The sequence below is a fragment of the Mustela nigripes genome, chromosome 13 (assembly GCF_022355385.1).
Source record: "Mustela nigripes isolate SB6536 chromosome 13, MUSNIG.SB6536, whole genome shotgun sequence".
In the NCBI taxonomy this organism is placed as follows: domain Eukaryota; kingdom Metazoa; phylum Chordata; class Mammalia; order Carnivora; family Mustelidae; genus Mustela; species Mustela nigripes.
Window position 1 is genome coordinate 101,448,624 of NC_081569.1, and position 25,308 is coordinate 101,473,931.

Here is a 25,308-nt window from a genome sequence, read left to right on the forward strand (position 1 = left end):
ACACACGAAGTACCTTGGGTGAATTTTTTATTTTCTCTAGTCATTTAAAAATACAGTACAATGTTCAATGCCTATTAATAACCACACATTTAATTTATAGTACAGCCTTTTAGTCATGGCTTAAAGTCATGACTTTCTTAAAGGGAAATACTAAGTAGAAATCAGATCCTCAGGTGTAAATTTTTTTCATAAATGTCTTCTAGTATTATCAAATGCCCACTAGAATAGTTAAAAATTAAATAAGTGGCAATACTCAGCAATCTTTTAAACTAGAGAGGCCCCCCTTCCTAATAAGATTTGAATACACTTTCTTCTTTTTGTGACCCTACAATAAAAAATACAAACATGTTTTTAGCGTTCCAATACTTTTGAACGTATAATCTCATTTCTTCTTCTTCCTCTCCTTTTATGATTTCATATAAATCAGTGGCTATCACCATAACAGGTGGTAGTTTGAATACCTGAAAAAAATCTCTTGTAGCAATTCTGTCATTCACAGAAGCTAGTGGTTTATTAGTCATGCAAAATGAAAAAGCATATGTGCATTCGGAAAGGAACAAGTCTAATGATACATATATATGTATATTAACATAATCAGAAGGAACATTGGGAATAATCTTAATTGCCTTAACTTTTATTTTTTTCTATAAGAAGACTTATATTCTCTTGTTTAAAAAAATTTTATACCTCAAATACTCTATTGACTTATCACAGTAAGCAATTATCACAAAGAAAAATTAGGACTTTATTAATGGTTTTTTAAAGCTACATTTATATCAAAGCAGGGAATTAGTAACCTGCTTTGATATAAATAAAATTTCTTATACTTTTAGCTTTAAAGACTTGAAGTAAAAAGACCTGTTCTCCATTAAATACCCCTTTCATTAAAGAAGAGGAAGAACAAACTCATTTGACTGCTAATTTGGTGGGTTTTGCCTATAATGAATAAGCCTCCAGGAAATTGCGTGGCTAAACCATCTGGAGGAAAAAATGCAAAAAATAAACTAGGGTTTACTAAGAAAACAAAATTACTTCAATTCCTTTTCAAATAGATAATAAAACTTGTTCTCTTATTAAGGGAAGAATCGAAAAAATATTAGACTAGTGAAAACTGGGGCCAATGTCCAGACTAAGCTTTCCCCGGGTAACAAGTTTTGCTTTGTGTTCTGGGTTGCACAGAGGAGACTTTGTTCACAATTTGTTTAGAGCACGTACTCAGGAGTAGATAATGATTTTAGCAGCCAACTCTTCCAGGCCTTTACATAGTGCAGCACATATAGTCAGTACTGTAACAAATGCTTGTTAAAACTCAAAACAAGAATTCGTTTGCAAGCATGCTTAAAACTCTTAAGAGCTTTTAAAAGCTAAAGAGAAAAGGAAGGAAGGCTAATGTTAGTAGAGAGCAAACTGGACTGTAGCATGCAAAATTAGGAAACTCAGTTATATATTAACCAGTAGTGATTATGAAAAAAAAATCTTCAGTGGAAACAATAAAGATAGTTTTTGCTAAACTGAAGTGTCATTCGAATGGAGATAGGAGTGATAACTTCTACAGATTAGTAATTACTCATATTCATGATTAAAGGCAGGTATTTCATATGGAATCAAATGACAAGTTTTAAATTCCTTTATTTATATCCCTAGGAGTTGAACAGTTAAGTCATATACTAACTCTGTTTAACTGTTTGAGAAAATGCCAAACTGAACCGAGTTTCTATCCCCACCTAGCGCTGTTTAGGGTTCCACATGCTCAATAGCACTAATTATTGTCCATCTTTCAGATAATAACCATCCTGGTGGGTATGAAGTGGTATCTCTGTGATTTTGATTTGCATAATGATGCTTAATAACTAATGAATACCTTTTCATGCATTATAGGCCGTGCGTGTTTTCTTTCGAGAAATGTCAGTTCAAATACTCTGCCTAGTTTTTAATTGAGTTACCTTTTCTTAGGTTACAAGAGTTCTTTATATATTCTGATACACATCCCTTTTAAATCTACATTGTACTCTAGTATGCACTTGTACCTAACATTATTACCTATTCTACTAATAGAAATTTAGGGTTCCAATCTTTTGCTAATATTAACAATCCTACAAGGCAGTGTATCTTTTGCACGTGTCATTTCCACATGTGCTAGCAGCACTATTTCCTAAACTTTAATGCACACACAAATCACCTGAGGATCTTGTTAAAATGCAAGTTCTGATTCAGTAAGTCTGAAGTGATGCCTGAGATCTGGTGTTTCTTTTCTTTGAAAGATTTTATTTATTTATTTGAGAGAAAGTGCATGCATATGCGTGCAAGAAAGAGAGCATGAGGGGCAGGGAGGCCGACATGTGGCTCCATCCCAAGACCCTGGGATCATGATCTGAGGGGAAAGCAGATGCTTAACTGAATGAGCCACCTCGGTGTCCTGAGATCTGGCATTTCTAATAAGCTCCCTGGTGATGCTGATGCTGATGGTCCATGGATCACACTTTAAACAGCAAGTACTAGTACATCTGCAGAAAAAATCCTAAGGCAGATAAAAAAGCACATGCATTTCTAATTCTGGTAGTTCTTGACAAACTGCCTTCCATAGGGATTATAACCAATTATACTCCTATCAGCAATTATAAGCTTGATTATTTCCCCCCAGTCTCACCAACTAAGAGCGTTATCATTTTCAGATTCTCCTTACTCGATAAGTAAAAAGAGTGTTTTTATAAGTTTTGATTCATATTTTTCTTATTTTGATATCAATCATCTTTTCACATATCCAAGAGCCATTTTTATTTTCTTTTCTAATTAGTGCCTTTCTAGAAATAGTCTCTCCTTACAACTTCTGTAATATGATGTTCTTCAAGTGATTTTTCTCTTATTTGCTTAGCCAATATTCATTTTCCTCATTCAAAAGCTCCATCTCCCAATACCTGACCTCTAAAGGCTGGAATTTCTAAGGGGTGGATTCTGTGACCTTTTTGTTTCTTTCTTCTAAGTGATCTCGTTTATTACTATTACTTTATTTTTTTTAAGTGTTTTATTTATTTTTGAGAGAGAGAGAACATGTGAGTGTGGGGTGGGGGGCAGAGAGAGAAGCAGGCTCCCCATTGAGCAGGGAACCCAATGTGGGGCTCAATCCCAGGACCTGGAGATCACGACCTGAGCCAAAGGCAGTCACTTCACTGACTGAGACACCCAGGTGCCCCTTGTTTATTACCATGAATACTTTACTTACTATGAAGTATATACTTACTATGAAAGTATAAAACTTTAAATACCTTCTATATTCTGGTGATTCCCAAATTTATATCTTACAGTCATATATTATAATACCTTCTTGATATCACCACTTAGATATTCTGCAGGCATTTCAACAATATACCCAAGAGCGAATTTGTTTTCACCTCTCATTTCTATAAATGGTATGACTATACATCTAGTTGCTTTAATTGGAGACATGGGTGTCATTATTGAGTCTTCTCTCTCACTCCCAACATGCCATCTATCAGAAAATCCTACTTGTTTCTATCTCAAATCTAGTTTCCTTAATTTCTGCTGACACCACCCTAGTTCCAGCTACACTAGTAGCTCTGCTGGATGACTGCAAAATCTTCCTCAATGTCTCTCAAAGGAGGCACTGATAGCACTTGGGAAGGAAGGACGATCTGTAGTTCAGTAGGACCATCCTGCACATTCTAAGATGTTCAACAGCCCTGGCCACAGCTCTCTAGATGCCAGGTAACTCCTGATCATTGTGATGGCTAAAAATATGATACTATGTCTCCAAACACTCTCAGAAAGCAGAATAAATTCCCCGACTGAAAACTGGGCTCCCTAATTTCAGTCTTACCTCTGCCAAGACATTTAGCACATGTATTTTTCTTTTTATAGTATAAATCAGATTACATCATTCCCCAGATAAAACTGTAGAATGGCTTCATGATACAATTTCAAAAGAAATATTAACTTCTCTATATGGTCTATAATGCAGCCTATATCTAACTTTCTGATATCAGCATGGACTTATGCTTCCCATCAACCCTCAACTTCTTGTATGCTAGCCATTTTTGCATTCTTTCAATTCTTTAAATACACCTAGCTCTTTCTGACCTGAGGACTTTTATACATGCTGTCTATTCTGCATGGATCATTTTTCACTTCACTTTTGCCTCACAGACTCCTTGGTCTTGGGTCTCATTTTAATTCTATCTCTTTATCAAGAGTCCTATGTGATCGTGCTACCTAGAATGTGCCCTTCTGTTATGCTCCATCGTGGGTCTGCTCAGATTAATTTGTGGCATTTATCCCAAGTAGTAATTAACATTTACTTATTTCTGGTATCTGTCTCCCCAGTCTATAAGTTCCATGAAAGCAAAGAACTCTTTGTTCACCAAGTACCGATATAATGTCACTGCCAGTTGCTTAGACCAAGAAGATATCAAGTGTCAAAGAAAGAAGAAAATATTTAATATTGAATAGAGACTAAATGGATTGAGAGTTGTACACCTGCAGTCAGCTACTAAATTTCTATTAGCCCTCTCTCTGGTTACAATTACTGAGCCCTTTAAAACTCTCAGGGGCGCCTGGGTGGCTCAGTGGGTTAAGCTGCTGCCTTCGGCTCGGGTCATGATCTCAGAGTCCTGGGATCGAGTCCCACATCGGGCTCTCTGCTCAGCGGGGAGCCTGCTTCCTCCTCTCTCTCTGCCTGCCTCTCTGCCTAACTTGTGATCTCTCTCTCTGTCAAATAAATAAATAAATAAATCTTTGAAAAAAAAAAAAAAAACTCTCAAAAAGCCACTGAATTATTCAATTCTAAATCACAGTTTAAAATAAAAGGCTGTAATAAAAGATGAAATGCCACATTTAGCTCTCCCTTCCCTGTCTGGCTGAAATAATACTAAAGTCTTACCATTAAATTTAACTTCTATTTTGGTCAGTAAGTTCTAAGTCAAGCAATCAGTTGAAAACTTCAAAATGAATTTCTAAGCTAGTAAATATGGAAAGCAAATATATGAACTAAGGTGAAGGACAAAAAAAAATTGTAAATACTTTAAAGTGTATAAAATAAAAAATTTCACAGTACTTTTTAGAAACAACCAAGCACTTTCTAATAGCCTACCTGAGTTGCTGGGGATTTTCATGGATACCAACCACCCAGTAGTGATCAGATTTTCCTTTGCAGTGTTCTCTTGTGTTACATATTGGAGTCCATGTGTTACCAAGCCCTCTGTTAAGCATTCGAACAACACCTTCTGAATCCACATAACAGGGAGTACCTACACAGCAATTGAAAAAGGAATCATTTGGAGAAATAGCTACATATTTGTGAAATAAATCCTATATCAAAAATATATACCAATGATTCAAATGTCAGTTCTAAAGCAAAAAGGTGAATAATTAAAGATAATTTCCCACAAAACTTCATTAACCACACAGAGTAAGACCTAACTGAATAAAAGAAAAAAAATTGCATGACTAAAATTTACCCAAGGGAAAAGCTGACAGTTTCAGTGAGAACTATGCCACCTAGTGGAATATAGCAGTATTTTTAAAAGCCAATTTCAGTTAAAAAAAAAAAAAAAAAGAGTTAAACCTGAATCTGAAGTTTCGCTAGTTAAGAGAGACTTGGAAAAATGACCAGAACCTGACGCACAGTGATGATATAGAGAAATTTGTGTTTAGTACTCTTCTTCTTCTTGCTTTCTTGGCCTTGTCACTGTTGTATTCCTCAACTTCTACCTAAGCAATTCTTAACCTGAAAACAAGTCAGCATCTCTGTTTCCCACTTACTCTGTTCTCATGTCAGGAAGTACACAGCATATTTGCTAATTACCCCTTTCATTATCTGTGACTTCATACACCTCTCACACTGCAAACAGGATGTTCCTCAAGTCTAGATCTAACTGGTAGGGGGAAAAAAACAAAGCTATATGAATGGAAGTTATTAATGGTCACATTAGAACATAAATAACTAATAAGGGGCACCTGGGTGATCAGTGGGTTAAAGCTTCTGCCTTCGGCTCCAGTCATGATCCCAGCATCCTGGGATCAAGCCCCACGTTGGGCTCTCTGCTCAGCAGGGAGCCTGCTTCCCTCTCTCTCTCTGTCTGCCTCTCTGCCTACTTGTGATCTCTCTCTCTCTCTCTCTCTGTCATATAAATGAATAATAAAATCTTAAAAAAAAAAACTGCTAAAAAAAAGGAAAGGGGAAAAAGTGAAGCTAATTTGAATAATATATTTTATTAAATCCAATATATCCAAAATATTATCATTTTAACATGTAATTAATATGAAAGAATTACTAAGATTCTTCTTTTTTTGTACTAAACTTTCAAAGTTTGGAGTATTTCATACTTACCACCATCTCAATCTGGATTAGCCACATTTCAAGTGCTCAATAGCCAGCCATACATGGCTACTGCAGTAGACAGTGCAGCTATTGAAATTTCCTATTTTTTTTGCATAGAATCTCCTGGAAAAGCCACAACTTGACTACTGACTTGTATCTCCTCGTTATCTAAAACAAACTTCTGGAGAAATGTATTTCTCTCTTTGTATGTTTTCTAAACAGAATTCACATGAACATCAGATCTTATACATAAAAGAATGGCTATCTTGCCTAACAATTCCAGTTTCCCCACTGCCAACATAGTAGAGAAATTTACACATAGAATATAGATAATTCACCTTAAGAAAAATAATTAGGAATAAAACAATGGAACAATCTCTACTTGAAAAAATGTCTTTAATATAAATAAGTTAATTTATCTTGCCTTCAGCTGAAAATCCAACCCACACTAGGTAGGATTTCCTCGTGAGAGGAAGAGGATCACCATGTAAAATTTGTTTTTTCTTTTTCCCCAGCTCTAGCAGTTGAACTCCAAGGCACTGATCACCATCAAATCCTGCACCTAGTGAGAATATATAAATAGAAATCAGATTTCAAAGACTATTTAGCTATAATGCAGTCTAGAGTACCTTCTGTGAACTGAACTGATTTTGTGATAAACTCTATATTAACTAGCACTACTTTTTATGGATAACCCCCCTGACTGAGGTACCATTCTGGTATAAAGCAGAATACTATGTTACAGGGACTATTTATACAAAGTGGTATTAAGCGGTAATTCACTCACCCAAGAAATATTTACAACGAGCTTACTATGTGCGAGGTACTAAGGCTACAATAGTAAAGAAGACATATCCTCAGGAAATTTATATTCAGGTAGAAGACTAATTTTGGGAAAAAAAATGTTAAGTGTTAACAGAGAATTAAAATAATAATGTGATACAGAGTGTCAGACTGAGTGATTACTTTAGACTGGACAGTCTAAAGGTAGCCTGTGTGAGAAAGTAAAATTTAGCTGAGATATAAATTGCAAGTTAGTTAGGGGAAAGAGCTGTAATACAGTAAACAGAAGGAACAGCTAACAAAAAGATCCTAAGATGGGAACAAGCTTGGTAAATTTGAAAAACACAAAGAAGCTAGTATGGCGAGAATGAACGATGAGAAAAAGTGGCAAGAGATGTGGTTGAAGAGGCAGGCAAAGGTCAGATCATGTAGGACCTTGCTAGCTGTGATTAAAGGTTTGATTTTTATTCTAAAGCAATGGGAAGTCATCAGAGGAATTTGAGCAGAAGAGGGACATGTTCTGATTTATGTTTTTAAAAGATCACTCAGGTTGTTATATGGAGAATGGACAATGGAAGGCAAGGGTTGAAGCTAACAAGCCAGGTACAGGACTACTAGTCCAGGAGAAGAGGGGTTTTAGTGGAGGAGATGAAAAGACGGTTTGGAATGTTTTACTTGATAGAACTGACATGGTGATATGACTTCACTGATAGGGTTGACGTGGGGGCGGTGAGGGCAAGAGAAGAATTCATGATTCATTTCTGACTTGACTGGCTGGGTTAAGAGTATGCCATTTACGCAGATGGGGAAAACTAAGTAAAAGGCAAGGCGGAAGGTAAAAAACAAAAACGCAAAAGTTTTATTATGACCAAATTTGAAATGAGTATCAAAATTGTACAAAGAGATTGCAAGTGGCCACTGGATATATAAGTCTATAGATACAAGGAGAGGGTAGGGCTGGTGATACTAATTTATAGGTCATGGACACACAGATCTATATAAAGCCACAGGCCCTGGGGGTACCTGGATGGCTCAATTGGTTGAGTGTCTGCCTTTGGCTCGGGTGGTCCTGGGATCAAGCCCCACTTTGGGCTCCCTGCTCAGTGGGGAGCCTTGTACTCCCTCTCCCTCTGTCTACCACTCTGCCTACTTGTGCTCTCTCTCTTAAATGAATAAAAAAATCTTAAAAAATAAAATAATAAAGCCACAAGCCTTAAGGAGATATCCCAGGGTAGTTACTCAAGCTGTACTTTTGAGCTATGAGTCAAGAAATGAATTTAAAGTTGCAAATAGTATTTAAAGAAAATTGAAATCAGGGGCGCCTGCACGGCTAAGTTGGTTAAGCATCTGCCTTTGGCTCAGGTCATGATCCCACCGTCCTGGGATCTAGCCCCACACTGGGCTTCTTGCTCAGCAGGGAGCCTGCTTCTCTCCCTCTGCCTGCTGCTCCCGCTGCTTGTGCTCTTTCTCTCTGTCAAATAAATAAGATCTTTAAAGAAAATGAAATCAAGGAATAAATACTGTCCATGAGACTTTTATTTCAGTTACATTTACAGATATGTACAGAATAGCAATGTAGAATGTAGTTCTTATTAGGGCTAAGAGTCAAAAGACTGAAAGTTCCTCATCTAGAGAAGGTACTAGAGAAGCAGGGCTGTGATAGAGTCCTGGAGCACTCCAGCCAAGAGGCTGGCATAGGAGGTAGAGCCAGAAGAATAGCCAAAGGAGTTATCAGTAAAAAAACATCTAGAGTGATGTTACAGAATCCAAGAAAGGAAAGAGCTGGGTAGGGGATGAGTAAAATAGGTGGTGGGGTTTAAGGAATGCACCTGTGTGATGAGCACTGGTAATGTATGGAATTGCTGAATCATTATATTGTACACCCGGAACTAATATAATACTGTATTTAAACTAAGTTGGAATCAAAATTTTAAAAAAGAGAGAAAGATGGAACTAGAGTGTACTGTGCTAAGCAAAATAAGGCAGTCAGAGAAAGACAAATATCATATGATTTCACTCATATGTGGAATTTAAGAAACGCAACAGATGAAGATAGGGGAAGGGAAGGAAAAATAAAATATGATAAAAATAGAGAGGAAGAAAAAGCACAAGAGACTCAATAGTTAAGAGAACAAACTGAGGGTTGAGGGAGGGGAGGTGGGCAGGGGGATGGGTTAAATGCATGATTGGTATTAAAGAGGGCACATTTGTGATGAGTACTGGGTGTTATATGTAAATGATGAATCACTAAATTCTACTCCTGAAACCAATACTACACTATTTATGTTAACTTGAATTTAAATAATATTTTTAAAAAATAGAAAATGTGTTTCTAATGGAATTATAAAAAAAAATAAGCATAAAAAGATTATCAGTACTCTTCCTTCTTTTCTTAAGTAAGCTCTAGGCCCAACATGGGGCTTGAACTCATGGCCCTGAGATGAAGGTTGCCTGCCCCCTATCAATAATCTTGATAAAATCAACAGCCATATTGGTCTAGAAATGTTAAACATAGTATTTTCCATTTGTACAGGGGTAACGCACTGTATTAAATATTTAAGGTCTTATCTACATGGGTTTGATTACAGAAACTAATAAAGTATTCTCTAAATAATGAAAAAAAAAATAATAATCTTGATAAAATCAGTCCTGACACATAGTGATGGGTACTGAAGACAGAATATGAAATGAAGGAAGCAGCAACTTTTTAAGTCATATTCAAACTGTCTTGGTCCTGTACACTAGAAGTTAGTTTATTTTTTGAGGCATTTAAACTCTGAAAATTCTTACAGGATTTAAACATGGAAGTAACTAAACCTGGAATTCTTTCTACAATACAGTTTTCCTACAAATAAAATATTTTCCTTTTCATTACTATAAGTGAATACAACAAAATTCTGTAAATTTGAAGACCATACTGATTCAAATACAAAATGAATGCAAAAGCAGGTATATAACCCAAAACAAAATAAAAGAAAGAGAAAAATTCTCAAGTAATTTTCATTTTACTTCAGGTCTCAGTAAAATTATAAAAGACTAGGAAAAAACCTACCTCTATGATAAACAATGAAAAGCTGTTCTCCATGTCCTGCCATTGATACTATAGGGCCAGGAAGACTGAAGATCTCTTTCTGAACACCTCCAATAGTGAACAGTCGAAGGAGCATGGCACTAGTGGCAGCAGCTGCCCATCCCAGACCAAGACATATGGCTTCAATATCTTCATTCTGAGGCATATCTACTAACCACTCTTTGCTTGAATCCCAAGAACTGAAGTGCAGACAGTGAAGCTTGCTAAAAATTAAAACAAGACAGAAACAAACTTTCATATTTGCTATTTTATATCTATAAAACTAATCATGATACCCCAGTGACAAAACCAAATAGCTAATTTTTCTATTAAACATAAATAGTCCAAAAATAGCTTTGAAAAAGTAATTATGAAATATCCTTAAAATGGACTATATTAAAGCCATTTAACAGTCATGTTAACAGGAAAGTGCTCATAGCTTAATGTTAAATGAAAACAGGCAGACTAAAATCTGCAGAATAGGACCTTAGGTTGCAAATATACAGAAAAAGATGACTAAATTTTAAAAAAGAGATGAAGCATCAAAATGTTAAAGAGTTCTTTCACTGCCAAAACAATTTAATACAGGAAAACAAAAGAAAAAAGGAAAAAAAATCACACAATCCCACCAGCAAGATCACCAACCACTGCAAACAATTTGATGTTTCCAGTCTTTTTTCTTTGCATACATACAGACACATAAGTTATTAAAGTTAAGTTTGGGAATGCAGATACTATAGTATTCAGAAACAGAGGTAGTACTGATTTTCTGAAGAGTAATTTAAAATTCTATTTTTTTTTAAGAAATGTATTTATATGAGAGAGAAAGAGAGAACAAGTGCCTGAGTGGGGGTAAGTGGCAAAGGGAGAGGATGAAGCAGACTCTCTGCTCAGCAGAAAGCCTGATGCGGGGCTCAAACACAGGACCCTGGGATCATGACCTGAGCCAAAGGCAGACACTTAACCAACTGAGCCACCCAGGCACCTCTAAATTCAATTTTAAAATGAAAAGTCACATTGTATATAGCTATGAAATAACATATCCAGGAAAACAGGGAAAGATATCTGAAATCAAAATTGCACATGGAAACAAATGTTCTAATTATGTGAAGACTCTGAGTTGGAGACACTGAGTCAACAGTGGTTTATTTTAGTGTACTAATTTAATTCAATAATGAGGTATTGAAAAAAATAATGAAGTAGTATGTGGATTTTACAATGTGTATATTAGGAAACCAATTAAAATGTTAAGATGAGTTTCTCAGACTTTAATGCAAACTCAAGCACCTGTAGATCTCATTAAAATGCAGATTCTGATTTAGGTCTGGGGTGGAGTCTGAGAGTCTGTTTTTGACAAGCTTCAAGTGACCCATGCTCCTAGTTTGCGGACCACACTTAGAGCAGCAAGAAGCTAAGGTATCCGATTAGGATTTTAATTTCGAATCACCTCAGAGTTGGTAAAACCTATAATCAAGTGTATAAGCATTAAAATCAGCTGAAAAATCAGGAAAAGGCAATCTGGCTGAAATAACAGAAAGACGAATAAAAATTTTTCTTCTTCTTTAAAAAAATATGGATGGATTCAGCACTCCACTGCTTTTCCATCATAATTTTGTCTATGTATCTACTTAACAAATATCATTCTGCCCTCTCCCTTTTTAAAAAGAGTTTCAATTCGGGGCGCTTGGGTCACTCAGTGGGTTAAAGCCTCTGTCTTTAGCTCAGGTCATGATCCTAGGGTCCAGGGATCGATGCCCGCACTGGGCTCTCTGCTCAGCGGGGAGCCTACTTCCTCCTCTCTCTCTGCCTGCCTCTCTGCCTACTTGTGCTCTCTGTCTGTCAAATAAATAAATAAAATCTTTAAAAATATTACATAAAAAATTTTTTTAAAAAAAGTTTCAATTCTATTTTATAATGACAAAAAAACCCAAAAAGCAGAAAAAATCCAGGTCAGTAGTTGTCCAAGGCTGGTATTAACTGCAAAGGGATACAAGGGAATATTTTTGAGAGATAAAAAAACATTTTGAGGAGCACCTGGCTGACTCAGTCAGTACAACATGTGACTCTTGGTCTTGGGGTTATGGGTTTGAGCCCTACACTGCTGTAGGGATTACTTAAAAATATAGCAGCAATGTCCACAACAGCCAAACTATGGAAAGAGCCGAGCTGTCCACTGACAGATGAATGGATGAAGGAGATGTGGTACAGGGACACCTGAGTGGCTCAGCTGGTTAAGCGTCTACCATCGGTTCATGTCATGATTCCGCACTGGGCTCCTTGCTCAGTGGGGAGCCTGCTTCCCCTCTGCCTGTTGCTCCCCTCGCTTGTGTTCTCTCTCTCCTTCTCTTTCTCTCTGACAAATACATAAATTAAAAAAAAAAAAAAAAAGTAGACACACACACACACACACACACACACACACACAGGAGTATTACACAGCCATCAAAAATGAAATCTTGCCATTTGTAATGACAGGATGGAACCAGAGTGTATGATGCTAAGCAAAATATGTCAATCAGAGAAAGACAATTATCATGATTTCACTCAAATATGGAATTTAAGGGGCGCCTGGGTGGCTCAGTGAATTAAGCCTCTGTCTTTGGCTCAGGTCATGATCTCAGGGTCCTGGGATCGAGGCTCTGATTTTCTGAGCCTACATCAGGCTCTCCGCTCAGCAGGGAGCCTGCTTCCCCTTCTCTCTCTGCCTGCTCCTCTGCCTACTTGTGATCTCTGTCTGTCAAATAAACAAATAGAATATTTAAAAAAATATATTTAAAAATGTGGAATTTAAGAAACAAAACAGAGGATCATAGGGGAAACGAGGAAAAAATAAAACAGGGCAAAACCAAAGAGGGAGACAAACCATAAAAGACTCTTAATAATAAGAAACAAACTGAGGGCTGCTGAAGGGTATGCGGTTGGGGTGATGGACACTAAGAAGGGCATGTGATGTAATGAGTACTGGGTATTATATAAGAATGATGAATCACAGGTCTGTACCTCTGAAACCAAAAACATATATGTTAATTAAATGAGTTTAAATTAAAAAGTTTTTAAAAATTTAAAAAAATTTTTTGACTGTGACAGTTGATACATACACATTCGTTAAACTCACTAAACTGTATACCTAAGAAGTACATTTTATTATACATGAATTACACTAATAAAGTAAAGTTAAAAAGGGGGCAGGGGTTTGTACAAAAAGAAATCTAGAAAAGATACATACCAAATTGTTAACAGTGGTTATATCTGAAAGTAGAATTCTGGGGGGGATTTTTATTTCCTAAAAATCCTGTACTGCTTGTTTGTTTACAATATATATATTAAATATTATGTAATTATGTCTATAATATATAAGCAATTACAGAGATAATTATATAATTATAATTATATACCATATTATATACATCTATATATCATACATATTTTACAATAGTAATGAAACAGAGTAACAATGTTTTATCTAACTCTTTAGTTTCTCTTGCAATTATAAATTGTTAATTGTATCATGTCATTTCCCCTGCCCCCCCACAATGCAGGGCTTGAACTCACAACCCTGAGATCAAGAGCTGAGCTGAGATTAAGAGTCAGATGCCTAAACCGAATGAGTCACCCAGATGCCCCATGCCATCCTGATTTGTAGTTAGAGACTGTAAAGGACAGGACAATTAGGCAAAAAGAGACATGTTCTGAGGTATTATGTATGAAACTCTTCTGTATCTAACAATCCAGCAGTGACCAATTCTTCCTAATAATCTGAAATTTACCTTGGTAGTTCATCAGTACTTTCACATGCCAACAAAACAGCTTCATAAGATAGATCTGCTACTGTGTAATTCAAAGTGTTTGATAAGTGTGTTGCGTGGTGTATGGAGGTATCATGGAACTCCACATCTATGGCATTGTCTTGCTCATCATTATAGCAGCGAATAATTCCAACAGAGTTCCATACCTATAAACATTAAGGTTAAATACAAGTCTGAGATAAATTAAAGGTCCTAAAATCAGTGGACTAAAGTAGTACAAATTAATAAATATTATAATTCAGTCTGTATTGAAATTGAAGTTATGGGAGCAAACACAGCTTAACTACCTTTAAATAGTTTCAAGTAACAGTAGTGACATCAGAACTACAATTACTACCTACTCTTTTCATGAGAAGAAGGCACATAAATATTTAGTAGCAAGTGGAGTATTTCATTTAATATTTTAAAAATTACGTGACTGCCATAAAAAAATACAATTCTGAACAACCAAACTATTAAATTCCCCAACAGAAATATTTTAAAAATTTACTTACTTATAAATATGGATATAAATGACAGCATATTTTCCTGCTCCAACTAACTATTTTATATCGTAGGAATAAATATATACATTTTAAGGCAATATAAACCAATACCATTAAACATAAACCAATACCATTTAGAAAACTTATCTTCCACCCATATATACTACAGGCTCACACTTTCCTCTACTACAAACAACTATAAATAAAATATGTAACAACAAGAAATTAAGACCTATTACTTGATGATGACTACGGACACCAATTAACAGTTTTATTAAAATAAAACAAGACTTCTAATATTTACATACAAATTTATGCCAGGCCTATCCTTTCAAAAAGGACAAGAGGCAAAGTCCTCAGTGGAAAGCCTCAAATAAATAAAAATATTAAACTTTTTAGTTCTCAGAACAAAAAGCTAATATATTCATTCATCCATTTAGGAAATATATTCTTTTTTTTTTTTTTAAAGATTTATTTATTTATTTGACAGAGAGAGATTACAAGTAGGCAGAGAGGCAGGCAGAGAGAGAGAGGAGGAAGCAGGCTCCCTGCTGAGCAGAGAGCCCGATGCGGGACTCGATCCCAGGACCCTGAGATCATGACCTGAGCCGAAGGCAGCGGCTTAACCCACTGAGCCACCCAGGCGCCCCTAGGAAATATATTCTTAATGCCTACTGTGCCATACCTTGTTTTAAGTGCTATCAGTAAACAAAACAAAAAACATTTCTTATCCTTCTGGAGTTTATATTCCAGTGGGATGGGGTGGGGAAAAGGGGCAGATAGTTTGTTTTCCATAGTACCTATCATCTTCTAATATATTATATTAGGAACCGCCTTCAAAAAATACCTTCTAACCAGTGTTTTGGAATCAGTATAAACTTCTATATAAAAATATGAGAAATAAAGTTTGGAAGTACAATCAAGAGATATTGCAAGATATATAGTCACATTATGTTCATTATGTCACTTTGCAAAGCAGATTTTTTTTTTTTGCAAAGCAAAATTTTATTTAATGTGATTTCCAATAATAAGGTTGAAATAAGGTTAAAACTGTAAATTAACCATAAAATAAATAAACCACAAAATTATAATGAACCAAAGTGCTTTTGGCCAGTTAATCAAGGTTTTAAAAAATATTTCGTACCAAACAAAACTAACTATAGTGAGATAAAACACTTACAATTTAAAGAGTTAAATAAAACGATTTTAAAGTTAAATGTAGATCCAAGGCTTACCATGAACCTATGCGTGAGATGCATGGGAGTAGAACCTGACTGGAATGGCTTTTGCCGGGGAGTTGGCATTGGCCCATCATAAAACGGCCTTTGGGATGTTACAAGTGGTAGATTATGAATGCTGTTGGCCTGATCATCTTCGTCTTCCTCTTTGGAAAGACTAGAACCAGCTTTTAACAAGGTAACATCTAGAAAATAAAAAATCATACTTAGAGAATCATAAATACCAATGATGTAGAAAAAGGAAAGCATTATGAAATCTAAATAAACTTTTCTATTCATATTTAATAATACTAGCATGCTATCTGCCTCTTCTACTATGTTAACATTTACAGTGATGGTACAAAACAATAGAGGGTAAAACTGTTGGTGTGGCAGTGGCACCAGTCTGTATTAGTAGTCAATTCATTGTTAACCACCACTCAATTGCTATAAAAATATTAATTCTGTTGAATCTTGATCCAACATAGATTTTTAAAAAATGTTCTTTGTGCTAAAATACAAAGTGTGCATAAAGAGTGACGTCCACCTCAAAAAAAAAAAAGCATTTGTGCAACTGAGTTGTAAGCTGAACTAGTTGATTTTTTCACAGAACACCATTTATACTTCAAAGAATGCGAAATAAACTATGGCTATGCAGTCTTTGGTATTTGGTAAACATTTTCTTTAAATAAATGAAGTTAATCATTTAAGAAAAAATAACTGACAGAATTTGTTGTCAATGATAAAATTTGAGTTTTCAAGCAAAAATCAGAATATTAGAAAATGGGGCACCTGGGTGGCTCAGTGTGTTAAGCCTCTGCCTTCAGCTTGGGTCATGATTCCAGGGTCCTGCGACTGAGCCCCAGATCGGGCTCTCTGCTCGGCAGGGAGCCTGTTTCCCCCTCTCTCTGCCTGACTCTCTGCCTACTTGAGATCTCTCTCTCTCTCTCAAATAAATAAATAAAATCTTAAAAAATATATATTAGAAAACTTGTACCTGCCACCATGTCATGCCTGACTGCTTCCTAATATTTAAAAACTTCTGATGAGATTGGTGATGATACTGATACTGGATAATAGTGTCAAAATTAAAAGACCTGCAGACCTATAGTGAACCAGTATTTTCCAAATTACCAATGCATATATTTTAAAATCAAACATGGTAAATTAAAAGATTCATTCAAGTCAGACCAATGGATTTTAATGTAATACAGCTGGAATATTCACTGGAGTTTCTGGATTTCACATTGCAAGTAAGTTGAGTTTTTCAGTACAGAAGCAAAGAAGACTATCTAGAAGTATTTCTTTTCTTTTCTTTTTTTTTAAGATTTTATTTATTTATTTGACAGACAGGAATCACAAGCAGGCAGAGAGGCAGAGAGAGAGAGAGGAAGGGAAAGCAGGCTCCCCGCTGAGCAGAGAGCCTGATGTGGGGCTCGACCCCAGGACCTTGAGATCATGACCTGAGCCGAAGGCAGAGGCTTTATTTAACCCACTGAGCCACCCAGGCTAGAAGTATTTCAACAGGCTGTTAAAATACTCCCTTTTCAAACTACATGTTCATGTGAGCCTGAAAACTATACACATACATCAAGTAAAAACATATATGACAACAGACTGAACTCTGAGGCATTATGAGAGAATTCAAGTCATCTTCTATGCTAGACATTAAAGAAATTTTCAAAAGGATAAAATAATGCCAATTTTCTTATGAAATTTTTTCATCTGAAACATTATTATGTATACATAAATGAGTTTATTGTTATTTTAAAGTAAATATTTTTTAAATTTCTTAGTTTTAGTTTCTACCATGGTAAATAATGATGTAACTCCACAAATAATTTTGAGATCCTCAAAAGTTTTTAAGAATGTAATGAGCAGGGGTGCCTGGGTGGCTCAGTGGGTTAAAGCCTCCGCCTTCAGCTCAGGTCATGATCCCAGGGGCCTCTGCTCATCAGGGAGCCTGCTTCCTCCCCTCTCTGACTGCCTCTCTGCCTACTTGTAATCTCTATCTGTCAAATAAATAAATAAAATCTTAAAAAAAAAAAAAAAAAAGAATGTAATGAGCTCCTGAGATCAAACATTTGAGGACTTCTGTTGTATAAAACCCGTATGATTTAAATGTAGCACAATTTACCACCACAAAATGGTATTTAGCATTTGATAATACCACTTATTTGATAATGATACATTTATTTGATAATGTTAAATGTACTATTTTAGCATGTAAGTTGTTGCAACAGGCACTTTATAAATTTTTATTTTATTTTATTTATTTGTTTGACAGAGAAAGAGACAGCGAGAGAGGGAACACAAGCAGGGGAAGTGGGAGAGGGAGAAGCAAGCTTCCTACTGAGCAGGAAGCCTGATGTGGGGCTCGATCCCAGGACTCCGGGACTATGACGTGAGCCAAAGGCAGATGCTTAACAACTGAGCCACCCAGGCACCCCTAAAGTGTTCTTTCAATTGTTATCTCTATTTCTTCAACAGATACTATACTATTCGGGTTACATATTTCTTGAGTTAGCTTGGTAGCTTATATCAAAGAATCATCCATTTTATCAAAGTTGTTACATTTATGGGCACAAAGTTGTTCATAACATTCTCCTTTATTCTTCTGTTATTAATAGCAGTGCTATCTTATAGAAATGAATTATATGTATAATTTTAAATTTTCTAGTAGCCATATTTTAAATAGTAAAAAAAAAAACCCAGGTCTAATTAATTTTAATATTATTCTATGTTAAAACATTATAATTTCAACACGTACTCATGTACAAAAAGGACTAAAATATTTTACACTCTTCTCATATTCTCTTCAAAATCTGGTTGCGTTTCACACTTACAACACATCTCATTTTAAACTAACCACATTTCAAATGCTCAATAGCCACAGGTAGTTAGTGGCTACCATACTAGATAGTATAGGTCTATAGGATCTATGGTGATGAGTCGCCTTTCATCACTTATATTAGTCATTTGGGTCTTCTTTTCCTTTCTGGTCAGTCAGATTCAATGACTTTACCAATCTTTTTAAAGAACTAGCTTTTGGTTTCACTGACTTTCTTTATAGGTTTTTGGTTGTCAATATCATTGCATTGTTTATTTTCTTCTTTCTGCTAGTATGGATTTTAATTTCCTCTTAATTTTCTAATTTGCTAAAGCATAAGCTTAGATCATTGATTTGAAACCTTTCTAACAAGTATTTTTTTTTTAAAGATTTTGTTCATTTATTTGACAGACAGAGGTCACAAGTAGGCAGAGAGGCAGGCAGAGAGAGAGAGAGAAAGAAGCAGGCTCCCTGCTGAGCAGAGAGCCCGATGTGGGGCTCCATCCCAGAACCCTGGGATCACGACCTGAGCCGAAGGCAGAGGCTTAACCCAATGAGCCACCCAGGTGCCCCCAAGTATTTGATATTACACATTTCCCTCTGTACACTGCATTAGCTACATTCTGTAAATTTAATAATGACTTCAAATAAAAAAATCTTTTCAATGAAAAATTGAAAAGATCATCAATGGGATGCACAATCATATCCACAAAATCAACACATACCAACTGAATTATCATCATCTTCTAGGATGTGACTTCGTTGTCTAGGACGACCTGAGGCCAGCATGAGGTCATCATCTTCTTCCTCATCATTTATAATCCTCTTTGAAAAAGAGGGAGTCTCAACTGCATTGTCATTTAGAAAATCACCAGCATTATTTGCATCATCTCCATCAAAAAGATCATTGTAATCCTTTTCCACTTTGCTAGATACCTTGAACAAATTAACACAAATTACAAAGTATCAGTGAACTATTTAGATAGACTCCTTTACTCAAATGGCAATTCTGTAATACACACCTATACATTCTACCATGTAAGCAAATGTACCTGACAAGAATAATAAATGTATTTACAAGGACTGTATTTATATTTATGTGAGAACTAGTCATTACTTTAAGTGCCTTACAGACTAAGGATGGGACAGGAGTGCAGGACAGATATGTAAAGAACTACTGTATATATACCCAAATACAAGGTAAGATTTTACTCCTCAAAGGTCATTCTCCAGAGAAGTCACCTTAAGTCCCTAAAAATGTCTTTTATTATAAGATTCTCTCATTTACTTTTATTAAATTGATTTTATACTGCTTAGGTAGGATATGTTTGCTTTCAATGATCTCAGTTAAAGCTAGTTTTTTTGTGGGCTTTCTTTTGATGCTTATAAAAGTAAATGGATAGAACCAACAGACAAAGGACGCAAGAAAATTCAACACTAATCCCTGATTACTGGGAATATGAACAATGTAGATGTAGAATCTACCTTTGGAGACCCCAGATGACTGTAAACAGTTTTTTAGATCACATTACTGTATTTGTTGGGTAATCTCCATGCCCAACGAGCGGCTTGAACTCACAACCCTGAGATCAAGAGATGCATGCCCTACTGACTCAGAAAGCCGATGAGATCACTTTAAAAAGTGAATAGTGGGCTCCTGGGTGGCTCAGTCGGTTGAGTGTCTGAGCTGAAGCTCAGGTCATGAACCCAGGGTCCTGGGATCAAGCCCCATGTCTGGGTCCTTACTCAGCAGGGAGTCTGCTTTTTCCTCTGTCCTTCCCTCTGCTCATGCTCTCACACTCAAATAAATAAAATCTTAAAAAAAAAAAGAAAACTAAGCAGATACACTGTAGAGCTCACAGGTGACTCCCATAGTATAAATGAATGTACAAATGCTCAATACATTTGTTATTGTATAACAATTTTTTTTACAACTGTATAACTGTACAAATGTTAAGCCAATGGAAGCTTATAGTTTGGTAAAAATTCTTTTTTTTTTTTAAATTTTATTTATTTATTTGACAGAGTAAGAGAGGAAATACAAGCAGAGGAAGCCAGAGAGGGAGAAGCAGGCTTCCCGCTGAGCAGGGAGCCCAAAGTAGGGCTCGATCCCAGGATGCTGGGTTTATGACCTGAGTCGAAGGCAGACATTTAATGACTGAGCCACCCAGGCGCCCCTGGTATAAAATTCTAATGAGAGCACCATCAACAGATTCAAAAAGACTTTATCACAAATCTTTTAGATGGAAATACATAAAATTGTGTTCTAGAAAACTAATGTTTAATGAAAGGAGAGAACAGAAATAAAAAATGCTTCTAAACTCTTATATTTAAACATATGATCTGAAAATAATAATTAAGAACTAAATGCTCTAGGAAGGTTTGCTTTTTTTAAATATTTAACTATTTTATCTTTAGTCCTAGGAGTTTACATACTCACTTGGGTTAAAAACTTTTTTTGGATTTTCTTTTTAAAAAATGAGGAATTTTATCGGAGAAATTAAAATCAAAACCTCATTGAGATACCACCACCTTATACCAGTTAGAATGGCCAAAATTATCAGGACAGGAAACAACAAGTGTTGGAAAGGATGTGGGGAAAGGGAAACACTCTTACACTGTTGTTGGGAATGCAAGTTGGGGCAGCCACTTTGGAAAGCAGTGTGGAGATTCCTCAAAAAATTAAAAATAGAGCTATCCTATGACCTTGCAATTGCACTACTGGGTATTTATCCCAAAGATACAGATGTAGTGAAAAGAAGGGCTATATGTACCCCAATGTTCATAGCAGCAAATAGCCACAGTTGCCAAACCGTGGAAAAAGCCAACAGGCCCTTCAACAGATGAATGGATAAAGATATGGTCCACACATACAATGGAGTATTATGCCTCCATCAAAAAGGATGAATACCCAACTTTTTTTTATCAACATGGATGGTACTGGAGGAGATTATGCTGAGTGAAATAAGTTAACCAGAGAGTCAATTTTTATATGGTTTCACTTACTTATGGAGCATAAGGAATAACATGGAGGACATTAGGAAAAGGAAAGGAAAAGTGAATTGGGGTAAACCAGAGGGGGAGATAAAGCATGAAAGACAATGGACTCTGAGAAACAAACTGAGTGTTTTGGAAGGGAGTGGCGGGAAGGTGGGTTAGCCTGGTGGTAGGTATTAAGGAGGGCAGGTATTGTGTGGAGCACTGGGTACAGTTGCATAAACAATGAATCTTGGAACACTGAAAAAAAAAAAAAAAGGACTTTTGCCTTATACTTACGATGATGTCCATAAAGTATTAGATGTATTATGATAGGAATATGTACTATGAAGAATAAAAGCAAAAAAGAAAAGAATGAGCAGTTAAGGGTTAAGGTTTTTTAAGAGGTAACCTTTAAACTAAAAACTGTTTTACAATTTACTTCATTTTTATCAGTTACACATGCATATAAATTAGTCAGGTTTATTATAAAAATGAAAATAGTCCTCCTGCACAGCCTCCAACTTACTTTTCTATTCTATTGGACAATTCTTTTGATAACTTCCTCCATAGTTTTAAATAATATTCTAGTGTTATTTTTTTTTTTGGCTTTTCAGTTTTAATTATTATCTATTAAATAGATTCTATTAACTTCTATATATTAGGAAATATGAGGATTTGGTATAATTTTCAACCACCCCTATTCTCTTGTATGTATGTACATTATTCTCCTACTCCAATCCTCCCAATATAGAGATTATTATGACCATATAGATGATATTCATCGTTGAATAAAAATACTAACAGCTATTCATGGTTGACTATAACTTATAAAGTGTTGTGTTAGAGACCTTCTAATTCTATACATAATTCATATAATCCTCACAATAAAACTCTACATGGTAGACATTATTGCCATCCTCATTTTATAAATGTGGCATATTATGACCACTTTTCCTTCCTTTTGTAATTTTTTTCCCTGGAGTTAAGAATCCTCTCTCTTTAAGCCTTCTTTTTTGGACAGATTCCCCAAAACCAATTCTAATCTCTTGCCTGAAAAGCCTAAAACCAGCTGACAATGCCATAGGGGCCAACTATGAAAAATAGGCTGGGAATTTTAACTTCCAAGTATATACACTTTCATTTAATCCTTTTCAGTACAGTATTCCTCCTCCACCCAATGCTACTCAACTGTACCCAGTGCACCAACCAAAGACCTCTGTTTTACTTTTTCTAGAGAACAAATTTCCAGCATTCTGCCAGAATATACATGACAGTGAGGGAACATTAATGCTGAGATTGGAGATATTACTTGTTTGAGCACATTAGGTGTCCACATTAATGCTGAGATTGGAGATATCTACTTGTTTACTAAACCAACCTTCTGTTTATAGCCCCAGTTTTAGATGTGTCTAGTGCTACCAAATTCTGAAATCATTAAGGGATTCAGTCAGGCAGTGAAATACTATTTCAGGCAGGCAGTCTAAATTGCATCTCTGCTTTCCCCCAACTATGGTCTTGGGAGTCAATTTTTTGACTTTTTAAGAAACTAAACTTAAGTTTCCCATCATGCTTCTATTTTCCAGGGGTTCCAGTATCAGTATCCGAGTAGACATAAATGGAGGGGGGGCGGTTAAGTAAATGATCTTTAACTGGAACCCTAAACCAAGACTTAAAATAAGACTGGGTATATTTGCCATGTAGGAGGAATAACAAACAAAAATAAGGAGTTGTATAAAACAAGGTGGCCTGTTTAAAGCAGTTCAGTAACGCCAGATGGCTAAGCATTAAGAGATATAAGGGTAGCTCTAAGAGTTAAAGCTAATTCAGAGCAGAAAAGGTTTACAGGCCAAACTAAGCTATACTTATTAACCCTAATTTTTATCTATATTTACTTAAATAACAACCTCCAGAAAACCAGGATACTAAAATAGTATTTCACAGTGGTATTCCTTATAAAGCCAAGGAATATTAATAGGCATTCTATGGAGGGGAATCCATAAGTTTCTCAGTAAAATATATTTAGGAAGCATTAGGTCAAACAAGTTTGTTTGTTTTTTTTAAAGATTTTATTTATTTATTTGACAGAGAGAGATCACAAGTAGACAGAGAGGCAGGCAGGGAGAGAGAGGGAAGCAGGCTCCCCGCTGAGCAGAGCGCCTGACGCGGGACTCGATCCCAGGACCCTGAGATCATGACCTGAGCCGAAGGCAGCGGCTTAACCCACTGAGCCACCCAGGCACCCCAGGTCAAACAAGTTTAAATAATTTTCTTTATGACAGGTAATTACTGAACATCTAATATAACATGAATTGTGATTGTCCAAGAAAGTAATGTATTTTGTGGTGTTTTCCAAACCCATATGACAATAAAAGACTTTGAAAAAACTATTCCACCATCTATTTATTACTTGTTACCTTACTGCTTGATGTCTTTCCACTGGGTTCACAAACATTCTCCAGAAGCCCTAGATTTCCTTCTGCATCAGTATAAGCTATTCGACCACAAGTAGGATGCCATGCCAGGCCACAAATTGCATAACCCTTCTCATGTTTCACCCTAAAATTAAAAAGTGAGTTCTTAAAACAGTACCAAAGTATATAAACTATACATTGCTTTAGGTTAATTTTAATTAGAAAGGTTAAATGACTTCTGACAAACTAATAACTATATACTATATGTTTGTATTCTAACAGTCTAATAATTGCAAAAATTTGAAATGCTTCATAATAAAACAAAAAATCTAATAGAAATGAGAAAAAAACAAAAACAATAAAAAAAAGAAGGGGGGTGTCTGGTTGGCTCAGTCAGTATAGCATCCAACTCTTGATCTCAGGGTCATGAGTTTGAGCCCCACACTGGGTATAGAGATTAGTTGGGAAAAAAAAAAAGGACAAAAGATATGTTGAATCATACCTTTCCATGCATTCTTTGGTTTCCACATTCCAAACTATAATTAAACCATTAATACTCCCTGCAGCTAAATATTGCCCACAGGGAGACCAGGTTACTATATTTAGGGCCTATGAGGAAAAACAATGAATAAATAACAATCTGCACAATTCGAAACTAAACACTTATTTTTATTACCAAATTCAAATTTTTACAACCCATATTCTGTGTAACTTCTAATTAAAGTGATTCATAAAGGCAGGACAGTTTGGCAAGACTTTCTAAATTTCTTTTTCAGTAATATTTAACTATCACTAGCAGCTATTACTTTGTTTACCATGAGAAAATTATATTGACACAATTTTAAAAGCAAAATCTAAAAACTGTTACTATCCTAGAATACAGATCATAAAAAGTACCCTCGCAACCGTCCCTTTCAAGATGAAGAGAACCACAGTGAGTGAAGTGAACCATATTAAGCCATTGCTAACTTACTGGACCTCTTGTTTCCTTGAGAGCCAAATGGGAATGTATAACAGAAAAAGAGAGAGAGAATATAGACCAATAAACTTTCCTGCCCTAACATTTCAGAGTCTATCTGTGATCACAAGTATCAATGAAACTCACTAAACAATAATGGCTAATTAATTACTGATAATGTGAAAATAACACGTTCTAATATTATGTTAGGGTTAAATATGACTTCTTATAAATTAAGAGACTTTCTTATCAAATATCACAAGGAGGGAAGCCTGGGTGGCTCAGTCCGTTAAGCGGCTGCCTTCAGTTCAGGTAATGATCCCAGGGTCCTGGGACTGAGTCCTGCATCGGGCTCCTTGCTCAACAGGGAGCCTGCTTCTCCCTCTGCCTCTGCCTGCCACTCTGCCTGATTGTGCTCTCTCTCTGACAAATAAA

General features: G+C 35.8%; 1 protein-coding gene across 4 annotated transcripts in view; it reads right to left on the bottom strand.

Annotated features, from left to right (window-relative positions):
- Positions 1-25,308, bottom strand: part of WDHD1 (WD repeat and HMG-box DNA binding protein 1) — a 65,322-nt gene that overhangs the window by 15,552 nt on the left and 24,462 nt on the right. For all 4 annotated transcript variants that reach the window (XM_059373247.1, XM_059373246.1, XM_059373249.1 and 1 more), the window contains 8 exons: positions 24,418-24,524; positions 23,919-24,060; positions 19,251-19,461; positions 15,714-15,901; positions 13,955-14,139; positions 10,170-10,411; positions 6,759-6,896; positions 5,105-5,261 (listed from right to left, as the gene is read on the bottom strand). In XM_059373247.1, the coding sequence (XP_059229230.1) occupies positions 5,105-5,261; positions 6,759-6,896; positions 10,170-10,411; positions 13,955-14,139; positions 15,714-15,901; positions 19,251-19,461; positions 23,919-24,060; positions 24,418-24,524 (1,370 nt within the window). The remainder of the gene's footprint in view (positions 1-5,104; positions 5,262-6,758; positions 6,897-10,169; positions 10,412-13,954; positions 14,140-15,713; positions 15,902-19,250; positions 19,462-23,918; positions 24,061-24,417; positions 24,525-25,308) is intronic.